The sequence below is a fragment of the Sceloporus undulatus genome, chromosome 1 (genome assembly GCF_019175285.1).
Source record: "Sceloporus undulatus isolate JIND9_A2432 ecotype Alabama chromosome 1, SceUnd_v1.1, whole genome shotgun sequence".
NCBI classification, from domain to species: domain Eukaryota; kingdom Metazoa; phylum Chordata; class Lepidosauria; order Squamata; family Phrynosomatidae; genus Sceloporus; species Sceloporus undulatus.
The window spans coordinates 242560462-242576655 of NC_056522.1; the positions used below are offsets into that span (position 1 = coordinate 242560462).

Below are 16194 nucleotides of genomic sequence, written 5' to 3' on the forward strand. Positions count from 1 at the left end.
TGCTTAAAACGACTATAATGTGAACTAAATAAAACAAATAAAATACTAATTTATACATATTTATAATTTATGTGTGTATATACACACACACAATTTATTTAAGTGTTTAAAACAACTATAACTTGAAATAGCTTTTATTATGTCTAGCTATGTGCCTTCATATATGTATATAACATTTATTTAAAACAGTGTGCTTAAAACGACTGTAATAAATAATAATAATAATAATAATAATAACAATCAATAATAATATATATATATATAAAGACACTATATTTAAAGCAACCATAACTTGAAGGCAGACCACCAGGAAGGGGGCTAAGTGACCCTAAGTAAGGGAGGCAGTGCTGGCTCTGTTAGAAGCAGACCTGGGTTCGAATCCTGGCAGCATAAGAAGAACCCAGTTCTTGGGAAGACCTTGGTCGAGTCACACTCTCTCAGCCTCCTCAGGGGAAGGCAATGGCAACAAAAAACAAAACAAAGCCCATCCCTCAATATATATATAATCTTGCCCAGACCCCCCCCCCAATGGCAGGGTGGCCATGAGTCAGGAAAAGAGCCTGTGAGGCAGCTAAGGCAGCCCCAACGAAGAAAGGGTCCACCTGGGTCTGGGAAGGGCTGAGGGGGCAGGAGACGCCAGAGACCCTCCAGAAGGAGCCTCCATGCCCTTCCTTTCCTTTCCTTCCCCTTCCCCAAGGGCCCCTCCAAGCCCCTTCCCCAAAAGAAAGGCTCAAAGCAAGCCCAGCAGAGCCACTTACCCACCTTCTCCTCCTCTTCCTTTCCTTGAGCCCAAAGAGGCGAGGAGGGAGGAGGAGGCAAATGGCCGCCCAGGGAAACGGAGGAGGAGGAGAAAGAGGGGCCGCCTTTTCCCTCCGTCTCCTCCCCCAGGCCTCTCTCCTCTTAAAGGGGGAAGAAGAGGATTGTTGTTGTGGTTGTTCTTGTGTGCCTCTTTCAAGTCCTTTCCGACCCAGGGCGACTCTCTGCCAAGGAGGGACGCCTCACCATGAGAGGTTCACCACCGCCTTAGGGTTGCTGGCCCCAGGTTGGAAATGGCTCCAAGGCACACAACTACAACAGCAACAGCAACAACAGCAGCTCCATGGTGGGCTGGGCATAACAGAAAGCATGGAGTATATGGAGGGACCTGACTAGACAAAGCTGACTAGGCGTAACGAAAAGCATGAGGGATGAAGGGACATGACAAAAAGTGTGGGGTATGAAGGGACAAAGCCAGGCTTAACAAAAAGCCAGAAGTATGAAGGGACAAAACTAGACATAATAGAAAGTATGGAGTATGAAGGAGCATAACTAAAATCTTTGGAGTATGAAGGAGCTGACTTTAAGGTACACAACACACACATGCAGGAAAACCTGGTTGGCCTTGCTGGAAGAAAACACAAAAGGCATTCCCTCTCCATCTTGGAAAAAAAATAAACAACACATTATTTTCCTTTGTTTTCTTTTTGAAATCTGAAATTGAAGGTCTGGTGTTATGCATCTCTGAGGGAATAACCTTTTTAAAAACAAATTAAGAGTAGACTCCTGTTGTTGTTGTTGTTGTGTGCCTTCATTTCCGACATGTGGCAATCACAAAGCAAACCTATCCTGAGGCTTTTGGGGCTAGTTTCTTCAGAGGGGTCTGCAATGACTTTCCCCTGGGGCTGAGAGGGTGTGACTACTCCATGGCCACACAGTGGGTTTTATGGCTGAGTGGAGAATTGAACCCTGGCCTTCAGAGTCATTTGTGTGTTGTTTGCCTCCAGGTCATTTTCTACTTATGGGGACCCTATCATGAGGTTTTCTTGGCAAAATTTGACCAGAGGAGGTTTGCCTTTGCCTTCCCCTGAGGAGGCTGAGAGCATGCAACTTCCTTCACCTGAGGCTTTGAGCTTGGCTGGACTCAGTGAGATTTGCTTCTGAGTCAAAACATAGACAACTGTGTTGTCATTTGCATTTATATAAGCAGAAACTCTCTGCGGCATGATCCTAATGAGAAGGAAGCCCCACTGGTTGCAATAGGATGTGTTGTTGTCGTTGTGTACCTTTGTTTCCCAGGTGACCCTAATTCACAGGGTTTTCTGGGGCTTAGAGAGTGTGACTTGAGCAAGATCTCCATGGCCAAGCAGGGATTTGATCCCTTGCCTCCAGAGTTGTAGTCCAAGGCTCAAACCCTACTGTGCCATGCTGGCTCTTGCAATAGGATTTACTCCCAGGTAATAGGATTGCAGCCAGAGTCTTCTATTAGGGAGACATGACTTGAGAAACCAGGATTATCTTCTCGCTTGCTAATGTGATATATACAAGTTAATGCTCATGACTTCTATATTAATTCAGCCCAGGAAAGCCAATCAACCAAATTTAGATTACATTCTTCATAAAAAAGAGACTTTTGTTTTGTTTTAAAACAATAAAACATAAAAAAGAGACTTTTAACATCCATGTCTGGTGAAGAAGCCTGCAAGCTATTTTGCACCTTTTGGTTGGTCAAATGATGGTATCACCATTTGGGATTTTGCTGTATTTTGCTTCATGGCCAACAGAGCTGGAGATGGAGGAAAAGATTGATTGATTGATTTTGGGATTTTAAGATACCAAATTTATCTGCATCAGGGGAATCCTGAACTAGAGGAAGCACAGGGACTGGAGCTTACTCTCTAAGATTTTCACCTCCAACTGAAATAAATTGAAATGGACCATCGTTGACATGTTTTAACTTCTATATCACCTACATTTGTCTCCAGATGTGTCAGTACAAAGGTTTTTCAGGGGGGGCCCACTGCTTCTGTTGACAGAGTGGCTTGTAGCCTTACAGAGGACAAATACAGGCTAGGATTGCCTTTGTAGTTTTTCACAATGGAGCAAAATTATTTAGAGCCTTGACCTGCTTTTGGGTCCCAAATGCTTCATGGCCAAGATGTGGGGCCTTTACTGGTATCAGAACTCCCTCCGCCTCCATCTTGTACTCAGCTTTAACATCTCAGAAATGATGCAGCTTTGTGACTCTCCATCATCAAATTTCTTCTCTTAAAATGATTTTTAACATCCATCCCCGATAAGGAAGCATGTGCAATGTATTCTATGCTGTTTGGTTGACCTAATAAAATGTATTTTTAAATTTTTTTGCTGTATTTTGCAGCATTGCTAGCACAGGTACCCCTGGGTATATAGTGTAAACAAAGTTATTCTAGTTTAATGCTGCATAAATGGTGTATTTATTTCTAGCATTTATCTAATTTTTCTAATAAATACAGCCAGCTCTCTGTATCCACAGATTTTTTTATCCATGGATACAATCGTCCATGGATTAAAAATGGAAACCTTCATTTTGCCATTTTATACAAGGTACACCATTTTACTGTCCCATTGCATTAAGTAGGACTTGAGCATCCATAGATTTTGGTATTCATGGAGATTCGTGGAACAAGTACTCAAATATCCAAAAGGGCTCACAAGCCAAACAAACATCCAGGGGTAGCTGTGTTGGTCATATAGCAAATCCAATAACAAAAAATCCACCTAACAGGGATACCTTTATTGCCCAACCAAAATATACAATATGCATGTTGCAAGCTTTCAAAGCTCCATTGGCTTATTACAATGACAGGGACATCAGGTCTAATGGACTGGAGTTACAGTAGGGTAGATTTAGATTCAATATTAGGACCTCTTGACACTAAGAGTGGTTTGGCAATGGAACCAATTGCCTAGAAAGGTGGTGAGGTTTCTCCTTCTCTGAATGTCTTCAGAAAAGAGGCTGCACAGCTACTTTCTATGGGTGCTTTATCTGGAGATTCTGTACTGAGCAAAGGGTCGGACTCCATGTCCCATGAGGCCCTTTCCAACTCTTATGATTCTATGGAGGAACTGGGCACAGAGAACATTTTCTCCCTCATAATACTACATACAGCCTATGCCCTTCTAAGGATGTAGAGCTCTCTCTCTCTCTCTTTTTCCTGGAAAATGTTTTTTAAAGATGATGAATGACATGCTTAAGGTGTTTATATTTGTACTTCCCAGAATTAATTTGTACAACCATCTACAAGAAAAGCCTTTATGTTTTGTACAGTATCAGATCATTACAATTCTTGTTTTTTTTGTCTGAGCTCTTTTTTATGAGAATGAATATGTTGCCTCTACTTGACCACATGGAAAACAAATGGAGAGATGAGAGGAGAAAACTGTTTTGTATGAAGGAGGAATGTTGCCTTCTCCAGCCTTCAGAATCAAGAGATTCTTTATAGTTGTGCTGTTCTTTACATTCAGGACCTTGTAGCTCCATTTGTAACAAAAATGTATTTTTTTTAAAAAAGTGTAATTTGTAATTATATTTGGAAAAGGCTGCATTTTTAATACACTGAACTTGATAATTTTATGACAAACCAAAGTATGTGTCATAAAATTTATATTTATATATAAAAAATTCATTTTATCTTCCCAAAGTAACAAAGTGACTTTCTATCTATAAAGGGTGCTAATATTGCATTTTAAAATTTTTCTGAAATTAGCAGACACATTACATCTCGGTGTTAATAATTAAGCTGAATGTTGGAACATTATTTGCAAATTCAGGCAGAACAGTGTGTGTGTGTGTGTGTGTGTGTGTGTGTGTGTGTGTGTGTAAGGATGTAAACACAGATATCAACTCATCCAACATACTCATTTTAAGTAATAAAAAACGTCCAAACTTTAAATTACTAAAGCACATCTTTATTTTGCAATTAAACAATTAAGATCCACAAGTAAACTATATTTTTTCAAGTTTGTACCTAGACAACTATTTGTCAATCAAAATTAAATATATCCACAAAATATGTATAACAGCATATATTTCACATAATAGAATGAAGTTGCTCTTAAGACTAAAAACAAGATTTGTTAAATGTTAAGTATTCTTTTATTCCCTCAAGGGAGCTGCTGGTATAGTATGTATAACATTAGTGTACCTTATTAATGGCAAGAACTCTCTTTTACTCCAATGGAGGCAAAACACATAGACCTAAATCCAATTGTTAATCACATATAGAGCAGGCCCATTCAGCCAATGGATTTACCTAAGTGTTGACTTCAACTTTCCATTGATTCAGTGGGCCTTTAGCCCCAATTCTAGTTGAAACTAACAATTGGATTTAGGCCATAAGGCCCTTTTAAAGCATACAGTAGCTGCAGTGATAAATGCTGAATTATTTTCACATTGTCCAGTGTTGCCCAAATTCAAGTGCATCTTGTTTTCAAATGAGCAAATTCCTTGCTGCTTAGTGTAGCAGCTCTTAGCTGAACAACCTTTGAGTGTTTTTTTAAAAAAATGTAAACACAAGTTCAGAGACAAATCCATTTATATGCAAACAAACTTGTGTGATGAATGGTGAATGCTCAATTATACTGGGCTGTAGAGATGACCTCTGGAGGTGCTCAAAGCCAACTCACTTAGTGCAACAGCCAGCTGAATGGGACAATGCAAAGTCACAGAAGAAAGGCAAACTCCTTACCACTAGCAACACAAATAAATAAATATGGTCACTCATAGGACTGTGAATATGATCCAGACACAAGATTGGATTTCACACCCTTTGAATTATTTACACATAAGACTATAGCACCTCTGCCAGAAAACAAAACAAAAATCCCACACACAAACACAAAAATGTCTTTTTAGAATTTGCTAGAAGAATAGATAACTGATTTTAGTATCCATATGAACAAATATTAAATTTGAAGCCCAGTTCCTAATGTGAGTACATAACTCCACAGGGAAGTTAGTATATACAGTAGTCAACCCCTATCTGTGGTTTTGCTTTCTGTGGTTTCAGTTACCCATGGTCAACCACAGTCTGAAAATATTATATAGTCCCTCCCTATCCGCAATTTCATTCTCTGTAGTTTCAGTTACTCACAGTCAATTGTGGTCCATAATATTACTGGTACAGGGTTCAGTAATACTCATGGTTTCAGGCATTCACTGGGGACCCGGAACATATCCCATGTGGGTAAGGGAGGACTACTGTATATACTCTTAACAGGAGAACACAAAACAACTTTGTATCAAACTTTTTAAACTCTTGTGACCATATTATAGGCTCGGCTTTTAAGAACTGCAGCCTTTTCCCTTTAAGTCTTTTTGTATTTCCTACTCTTTACTTACAATTTATAACAACTCAACAAAAAAACCCACTAATTTCCAGATTTTTAACCAAATATTTAAAAAATAATGTTAAGCAGAAATACACACAATCTGTTGTATATAATCTGTTGGGAGCCAGTCCAAAGTAATAAGGATTGACCTTCAAAACTGAGGTGCACATGGAAAGGTCTCTGCACAGTCCATTGTATCTTAGCCATAGTAAACTGTTAATAGTTGAATATAAGCCCCTGTGAAATCAAAAGCAAATTTGAAGCAGCTATTTTGTGGGGGTTATTTTTAGGACCATTAATGATGATTATAATGCTAGGGGGGGGGAATGCTTTGTGTATCAACAGGTGCAGTAGCACTACAGGTTGATCAACAGGCATTAATATTTACTCTGCAATGTGGCAGGCCTGAAATTTTAGAATTACTGAAATGTGTCTTAAAACAAATGGGAAAAAATCCAGAAAAATCCCAATCGGCTCCATGTGGCAATCAGTTACGCATCTCCTCAATCTGATAGTAAATGTCTTTTCTCCAAAAATTCTGTCAGTAGTAAAGCATTTGATAAAGTGCTATTTTGAAATTCAAGAGATTTAGACAAAATGAAATATATTTAAAACTATATTAAATATCAAGTATTTCCACCAGCAAACGTTGTCAGTCAAGCTCTCCTCACTTCCAAAACATCGACTTTGTTTCCAAAGAAATCATTTCCAAAACATTATCATAGTGGTCTTCAAATATCCCTGTACAAATAAACCATATGCCAGTAACATTTGTTTTAAGGCAATATAATTTAACAGTTCTTCCACAGAACGTATTTCCTAACTTATCTCAAATATTCTGTCCATTCAAATGGCAACTGATGAGAACAATCAATTAAAATCTATGGATTTTAATGTTAAGCCTGCAAAGCTCCAGCCAGGCAAACTGTCCTGCACAAAGATGGCGTTTTCATTTACTAAACTATTCTGAAAATTGAGATGCAACCATTTCAGCATTGGTTTGTATTTCTAGCATGGTTGCAATGGCTGAATTAAAGCATTACAAGTTCTGCTACACAGCACTTCCAGTATTTTGCTTAACATATTTGTCTGATCAACTTTTAAAACAAATATGCTGCTTTGCTAGAGAGTGGACCTAATCATAATTTAAGATCTGTACCCAATATCTTTCTTGATGGCAGTGTCACAAGCTGAAAAGGTACCACTGCATGCTGACAAAAACAAAGACTCACTTTGTTTTCACATGGCAAATGGAAATTAAAGTTAGCAACCCCCTCAAAAAACAAAACAACCCCCCCACAAGCAACCTTCCAAAGGTGCCCCAAAGCAAATCTGCAACAAATCTAGATTTAAAATTTTAAAAATGATCTACAGATCACCAATGACAAGCCACCTAAGCCTATAGTTCAGATATTTAGGCTTTCTTATCAACTCCTCTTCACTGCAGCTCCAAAACACCACCTCTTAAGATCACAACAGACCCTCTAGAAAGGGATGGGATGAAAGCCATGTCGAACAGCAAAAGAAAATCAGCAAAAATTGTGAGATATCACCTTCTGGCAAACACACCCGCCTTCTACTTGCACAGAAATGCCTGTACACCTCAGTTACAGCTTTTGTGCTAATGGCATCTCTCCTGTCTCATTTTTTGGTAGTCAATCCAAACTGACTAAAGGAATTCATTTTCAATTAAGCATGCTCATAGGTTTGTTAGTTTCATGTACCAAATGATCCGTTTCTAAGCACACTTGACAAGATGCTGGATTGTAGCCATGAGACTGGATGCTCACAGTGGTATTGCCAAAAGGGAGCACGTTTCACTGGGTCCTCTCATCACACAGGCCATAGCTACTGGAGAAGAAAAGGTGCTGCAGTAACAACCTGCCTCCATTAATTTCCATGCAATTAAAACCCACAGCCTCACTAACAATTGCAATGTGAGCTATTCCCTACTGCTTTCTTCATGTGTTCTCTCCATCTGCTTGAATATTTTCATTGTCATCTATTTGCATGCACTGGTGGAATACACATGCAGATAACTAAATCCTGGTCATAATTGGTGAAATACAGGTTTTTGCATAATGTGCAGAAACTTCCTTTGCACAACATGTGCAACCCTAAGCAATTTGTGGATGTTACTGCAAGTAAAATAATTAAAAATGGCACTCAGCACCAGATGTCTTTACTCCTTTCCCAAGAGTTGAGTTAAAAAGTGAGGAAAAGGCACTTATCCAAAACACACATGGGCTATACAGCACACCAGCCACACATCCTGCAAGACTTTTAAGGGCTTAGGGAACCATCTGTTGCCAGCTGCTGGCTACATACTTGTAAGGCTGCACTGTATCAAGCAGATCACTTCCCAAAAATCTAGAGGATCTCTGCTCTGCTATATGCAAAAGCTGATGAGATTTCATGTATGACCTTTCCACTTCTTGACCTCCTTGGACAGCTGCAATTAAAGCATTTTGCTACTTTTCTACCATCCACAGATGCTGCTATTCTTATCTGCACATTGGTTGGTGGCAAGGTCCTGGCAGTATCGCTTATGCCAAAAAAACCTCTCCTCATCCTTCTTCACTTGCATTTTGTACCTTCTGTTATAATAAGAAGAGGGTATCCTTTATATACTGATAGCTGTAGGATACTGATACTCTGTAGTATATAATTCTAAGAAATTTTACAAGAAGAAAGTATTTGTAAAATTCTGAAGAAAGCTACCAATAAAAGTTGCAACAGGAATGACATTTGTGAAAAAATTATGTAATAATACAATAATTTAGACTACAGTGGTACCCCGGGATACGAATGCGCCGCCTTACGAAATTTCCGGGTTATGAAAAAAATCAATAGGAAAAAACTGTTCCGGGTTACGAAGGTTTTTTCGGGTTACGAAAAAAAATTTGGTGCTTTTCGGCGCTATTTCGCACGAAATCGCGGCTTTTCCCCATTAGCGCCTATGGCTTTTTCGGCTTACGAAGCATTTCGGGTTACGAACGCGGCGGCGGAACGAATTATTTTCGTAACCCGGGGTACCACTGTATTGGGTAAAATTGTGTTGAGTTTAGAACTTCAGTGAAACTGTCTAAAGCTTTAGCATAACATAACTGATGGCCTAATCCTACACTTGGATTACTAAAAAAAATGTACATTTTTGAAATGGAAATATCAATAGTTATATCAAGAAAGATCCAACTTTGTTCTCATGCTAGCAGTAACGTTATATTGAAATCACTGCTCCATTGGAAATGGATGTGCCACATCCATTATTTGGAGAGGCCATGCTTTTTGTTAGGGGTGAAAATTATATAGCCCCCCCATGCTGTTAGACTGCAACTTCTAGCATTTCTCCACACTGGATATGTTGGCTAGGGCTACTAAAACTTGCAGTCAATTGGAGGGCCATGAAATTTCCCACCACTGCTCTAAGTGGGATGATTAACTAGCTTTCTCAGAGAATGACTGACTGTGGGTACTTCATATTTAACTTACTTTAAAAGTATATTCCCACCACCCAAAAGCCACACAACTAAAAAGGCAAAGAAGCAACTTTAACAAATCTCAAAGAATCCTAGATTTCTGCAGTAGACAAACCTTCAGAAGTACCTTAAATAGTCATAGTTTTCAAGATAAAAAAACATACATTTGTAACATACATTGGCACAAAACTATTACCCCATTCCTCTTATTTACAACGAAAACAATTTGAATTAAAAACAAAACAAAACAGGAAGTGTTACAATTTCTCCCCCCGCCCATCTTTTTTAGGAAATAGTAAGAAAATAATTATCCATAAAATCCAACATCCATAACACTTATCACTTTATGTAATTATGCCTGAAACATACATTCATGTTTTGTACAGAATGAAACACATACAAAAAATATTTTTTCCTTTTCATTTTAGCTTGATACAGATCTTCATAACCAAATGCAAAGAAATTAGCAATATTAATTTTTAGGATATATAAAAATATTATTAAAAGGCTATTTCTACCACAATGGGAAAATGCTTTTTATGCAAATTTCACTTTTATGGCATAACAATGCATTGATTTATTATTATTCTGCCTTTACCTTATGTGCATTTGAGGGAAATTTCTGTAGCTTGTTGTTTAATAGTTAACCCTGCCAAAGTACTGTAATTTCATCAATTATTTCTTAATTGCTACTGACTGGTAAGCCTTGAATTAGCTTATATCAAGGAGATGTCGAGATTTTAAGGCAGCTAATGTTTCTGTCTCTATGTTAGATCAATGTATGAAAAACCAAAAATACACTCCAGCAAAACTTTACACTATGGGATAAATATTTCTCGTGGATTGCTTTGGCAAACTCTCATAAGAATATCAGCATATTTAAAATACCAAGGACATACAGTGTTGCTATGTACCTTCTAGTCTTTCTCTTCCATTTACTTTCTAAAAAGCTGAATGATACTTTAATTTAAAAGTTGGCAACAGTAGGACTGTATGTTCTTTTAGTAAAATGGATGCAAACAATTCAGTTATCTACTTTAACATACTGCAAGTGCTGAAAACAGCCCTGAAAACAACCAACATCATGAGACAATTCAATAGACATGTTAATCAAATCCAAAGCAAGAAAACCAACCAGGTGTAAAACCCTTTTCAAAGTAAACTTATTAAAACAGAAGCATTTAGCATGTTTAATATTATTCCTTTGCTGACTTGCCGCATGACAGATTCATAAGAATCAGCACTGCAGGCTTTCCACAAACATTCATTGCTTACACTGGCATCTAAAGATGGTTTAGGTGACAGCACAGCAAGATTCTATGCAGTCACCAGGATAACACTCATTGATTTTCATAGCTGACAAAAACAGAAGTGCATTTAGGAATTGCTCCAGTTTGTGAAAGTAGACAAAAGTGCTGTGTTCTTTACAGACTGGACAATAAGAAATTCATAACAGATAATACCATCTGAACTACAACCTGGGTAAGGGGAATCACTAATAGTGATATTATTTTTACTGACCCCCCCAAAAGAACATATTTTTAAAAGTAACAACTTCAAATCCAGAAACAGATTATGGGCTGAAACAGACTGCAGAAATAATCCAGCTTGAAAACACTTTAACTGCCCTGGCTCAGTGCTAGGGAATTTTGGGAACTGTAGCTTGTGGCGCCAGAGCTCTCCAGCAGATGAGTAAATGTCTTACAAAACTACATTCCCCACAATTCCCCATCATTGAGCCAGGGCAGCTAAAGTGGCTTCAAGATGGATTATTTCTACAGTCTGTTTTGGCCCTCTGGAATTTGGTTTTAAATAATTAAAACAATCAAGATTTTTCCTTTAAAAAAATTAAACCTTGACCACTTTCTCTTTCATTTGGTATTCTGGCATGGGGTTGCTACAACTTTGCACTACAGAATTTAAATTAACTGGGAATGTATTTTCTACATCCTGGCAGACATCACATTCTTCAAATAAAAGATCTTCGAAAATGTGAAAACAGCCTTCTATTTGTAGAATGCTTTAATCCTGGAGGAATGACTCTGCATGCAGGGAACTCCATACAGGGCCCTTCTTAAAAGAGTGAAGTCTTCATCCAACTTGAATGTATCTATCTCTTTCTCTCTTGGCATGATAGTTTCTTTTAAAAGGCATCTTAAAAATATTCCAATTTATTCATATCCTGTTGTTGTTTTTTTAAAAATAGGATCATTAATTAAAACATTTAAATACAAGCCAGATTAAGTCTTCATAGAGAACTGAATCCTATACTGAATCCAGGACATCCTCACTCGCAAACTGGTTTTTGCGGTCCTAGGAATAAATGTGAGTTTTAAAGACAAAAACATACATATGGCCCTTGAATGAGATGAGATGCCTCCAACTGTCTAGCAAATTTAAAAGGAGAGAAACAAATATTAGTTTTACTAAAGAAAGCAACACAGAAAACCCTAACAAACATACAGAAAGGTTGCATATGGGGAGGGGGATGGTGGCATTTCACTCCTCCTTCCTCTTTTCTGCCTTTTTTAAAAAAACACACTCCAGTATGAGTTGAAAAACTGCAGATGCTTTGAAGAAGGATCACTTTGAATTTGTATGTTAAAAATTGGGAGACTGATGTTATCAGAAAGTCATGTCCTACTCTATCTACAAAGCTCCCCACCCCCAAGTGTAGGGGTGAAAAGTAAGGAACAAAATCTAGAAATCTATATTGCCTTTTTGTTTTTTGCTAACATTTTACTACTGGAAAGGAATGTATTAGATTTTCCACTTCATTTCAGAGTAGTAAACAATGATCACGTATTTAATAGGCCAGGATGCTTTTGCTACCCACAGGAGCATGCAGGTACTTGTAGAAAAAGAAGGAATGGTATTTCTATGACTCTGCTCTGCTAGTACCACATTCTAAGCACCAACGGTGATGGTTAAAATGTGAATCTGCAAAAGTAAATAAAGGTAACCATGGTCATATTTCCCCTTTGGGACCAATACAGGTGCCGTGCCATTAAGACATACACTGTAAGTCTCTAGGCACTTCAGGGGTTAAGACAAAATTCATGCAATTCTGATTAGGTGATGTCATCAGATGTTTCCAAATACACAAATGTTATGACATGTTGAGAAACATAGCTACCAATTCAAAATAAATATTCTTCCTACCGCAAGCTAAACCAGGCTGCTTGTTAAATGGGCCTTTATGCAACTGCTGGGTTAAAACAAACTGCAGCTTTCCAGAACTAATCAGTTTAGATTTTTAGAAGAGCATAGGGCAAAATGTGCTGCTTCCATAGGCAGTGTATCTAGTAGTAACAATATTGCTAACGTTTCACCAAAATAAAAGACAACAAAAATCTTAACGGCAAACAAAATTAGCACTGGAAGAAATGGCTTTTGGTGTATTGTTGTTGCTTTAAAAAGAGATGTCAAATAAAGAGTGAAAGTATCCCAAGCCTTTCTTTTGCAGCAGTTCAAACCAACGGGACTATATGGCACTACAACGAATTCTGGAAAGCTATCCAGAATGCACAGAGTTTATTCAGTCTGTGGTTTGTTCAAAGCAAAGCATGAAGAGAGTCTTCCAACAGAGGAAAAATCATAGTGTTTTAGAGATCAGTTCTCAGTTTCAACATAAAGTGCAATAGTGCTGAAGTTTTTCCAAGTCCATTTCAGTTCTTCATTGTTTTCAGACACCATTTCTTGCAAGCAATGTTGTGGCACCAGTAGTGCAGTCTTACATGGATTCTTCTGAAAAGTATCTTTTGCTTTCTATTAATGCAGTGATGTCTTTAAAGGTCTAACAAGTTCTTCTTCATACACTTTCAAAATAGCCTCACAAACGAATCTGTATTGACTCTGGAAAACAATGCAGTAACTTATAAGTCTCAGGAGAAAAAACACAATTTTTTCCAGATATTAACAATTAACTATCAGATATCTTGGTAGATGTCAAGAATATTGTGGGGGAAATACTTTTAAAATATTTTGAAAATGTTAAATTATAAACTTCTATTCTCAAGTGGATTGCTTACTTCAGAAGATAAATCCCACACTTTACCTCCAACCCCAACATATTCCACTTACATTCTTCAAGCACAGATTAAACTGTACTCTTTAGTGATTATTGGAATAATGATGAATTCTAGTTCCTGTATAAAAATTTCTGGACATTATGGTAAAAATCTGTAAGAAGGTGGAAATTAAGTTAGGGTATGCTCACGTCATATGCGGGCATGCCTTACGCAGCTTCCAGCATACGCTGAAAGCCGTGCTGGGAAAAGGGGCAGCACGCCCCATAAGGGATAATGGCGCGCATGCATGAGCCCCATTCATTTAAATGGGGCTTGGGCATCCACGGAATTCCCCTTACGTGGGGGTGGGGGTGGTTCCGGAACGGATCCTCCATATAAGGCGGACTATACTTTGGTTATCTGATTTTATCTGTCACTGTTTGAGTCTCCATTATCTGAAATTCCAAAATCCAAAACATTGCAAAAACTTTGCTTCATGCAGAAAATTATTTAAATTATTGTATTTTTGTGTTTAGACTTGAGTCTCATCTCCAAGATTTGGATTATGTATATGCAAATATTCCAAAATCCAAAACACTTCTGGTCCCAAGCATTTCAGATACGGGAGACTCAACCTGTACTGATGTCTAGAAATTGTTTTCAGGTTGAAGAACAGACTAAATGTACAAGCAACGTGAAGTCGAAGCCTTTTATCGCTGGCATCCATAGTTTTTTGTGGGTTTTTCAGACTATGTGGCCATGTTCTGGAAGAGTTTCTTCCTGACGTTTCGCCAGCATCACAGATGCTGGCAAAATGTCAGGAAGAAACTCTTCCAGAACATGGCCATACAGCCCAAAAAACCCACAAAAACTATGTACAAGCAACGCTTAAGGACTGACATATTGGAAACTCTTGCAGCATCCTATTTTCATAGTTGCACTTTTTTCAGACCCAATGCTTTAATTCTGCATGTACTAGCTGTTGCTCAACTATTATGGCTTATTAGGTGAGCTTCCTGAACTATTTTGGGCACTATTTTGTTCTGTTTCTACTACTGTAACATAATGTTAAAAGGTTACAATACTAGAACTACTAATGGCTTTAATGTATGCTGTATTATTTAAAAACAGATTTTAATCAGCATATCTCACTGTTTTTAGTGTAGTACAGGTGGAGTATATTTTATCCAAAATGGCTGGAATGAGCAGTGTTACAGATTTTTGAATATTTGCATATATATAAAATGAGATCTCTTGGAGACAGGAACTAAGTCTAAACACAAAATTCATGTACAGTTCATATACACCTTAAACACATAGTTAAGAGTAATTTTATGCATAATATTTTTTAAAAATAATTGTGTGCATGAAACAAAATTTGAGTACCCTGATCCATCGGAAAGCAAAGGTGTCACTAGCTCAGTCACCCATGAAAAGTATTTTGGATTTTTGAGCATTTCAGATTTTCAAATTAGGGATACTCAACATGTATGAGAAAGCAAATGTCTAAATAAAGAGTATATGCATATTTAAGATAACACACAGTGGAATTATTTGGGGAATCTAATTGTTATTACAACAGGGAAAATGGGAAACAAAACATTGCCATCTTGTGGACAATATATGAAAGTGTGAAGGAGAAAACAACTAATTCCGATGTCACACACTGTATAATGTTACACACTATATGAATGAAACAGTATAGCAAGCAACCCTTTCTTTGTGTCTGAAATATCTTTCATAGCTTTAGAATCAAACTCTTAATTCATATCATCTTACGAATGCTGAGTATTTTGACATATTGTTATCTCCTTGCTCTGTAATGCAGATGTACACTCTACGTACAGAAACTGATTTCTATTCCTACGTTTCACCTATTGCACTCATGAAAGTGCGCTGTGAAAATGAAGGAAATCTGGAACAGAGAGGATCAGCATGAAGTCTGACCATTACTGTTTATCCTCTATGACTGGGGAGGGGAAGGAGGACACAGACATAATGCAGGAGCATATTTCTTTTCTAAACCATTAAATATGGATGCTGCCAATTTGTTTAACAAAAGAAACTTTGCTGATGGGGTAAATATTAACAATTAAATACACAAACTAATTATTAAATTGGATTTCTCAAAAATGTAACCATATATATACTCGACTATAAGTCGATCTCATGTATAAGTCGAGGACAAGTTTTGGGGCCAAAGTTATGGATTTTGGAATGACCTGTGGATAAGTTGAGGGTAAAACTTTCAGGCTCCTCAGGTCCATGGTGGCTCTTCAGTGTTTCCCTGGCATTGGACAGAGGCTCTTTTTCTGCCGCAGCAAGTTGCAGCCATTCTTTTCCCCTTGTAGTGGGGTTAAGCAGTCACAGGTGCCCTCTGGCCCTCCAATCCTGCCAAGAAACCTACTTTTACAGTAGACTCTCCCTGGAATGGAAGCTCTTTACTGCTAGCCCGCCCACAGTTGTGTGCAGTGGCCAGCTTGTCTTCTCACAGAGGGTGAGGAGGAGGAGGGGGTGAAGAGTCAGTTGCAGGAGATCCAAAAATAAAAGGAGCTGAGACAGTGCATCCATGCTGG

The 16194-nt window shown here is 38.0% G+C and overlaps 2 protein-coding genes across 5 annotated transcripts in view; both read right to left on the bottom strand.

The window, feature by feature from the left end:
* EPB41L5 (erythrocyte membrane protein band 4.1 like 5) overlaps nucleotides 1-914 on the bottom strand; it is a 133640-nt gene extending 132726 nt beyond the window's left edge. Inside the window, exon 1 of one of the 4 annotated variants that reach the window (XM_042469377.1) lies at nucleotides 763-914. The gene's annotated coding sequence lies outside the window, so the exon portion shown is untranslated. Of the gene's footprint in view, nucleotides 1-758 lie in introns of all 4 variants that reach the window. The other 3 variants (XM_042469366.1, XM_042469385.1, XM_042469392.1) reach the window with 3 other exon arrangements.
* A 10450-nt stretch (nucleotides 915-11364) lies between these two features.
* The window catches only part of PTPN4 (protein tyrosine phosphatase non-receptor type 4), a 143426-nt gene continuing 138596 nt past the window's right edge, over nucleotides 11365-16194 (bottom strand). The window contains 1 exon segment of the mRNA XM_042472283.1: nucleotides 11365-13463. Coding sequence (XP_042328217.1) covers nucleotides 13380-13463 — 84 coding nt within the window. The 3' untranslated portion in view covers nucleotides 11365-13379.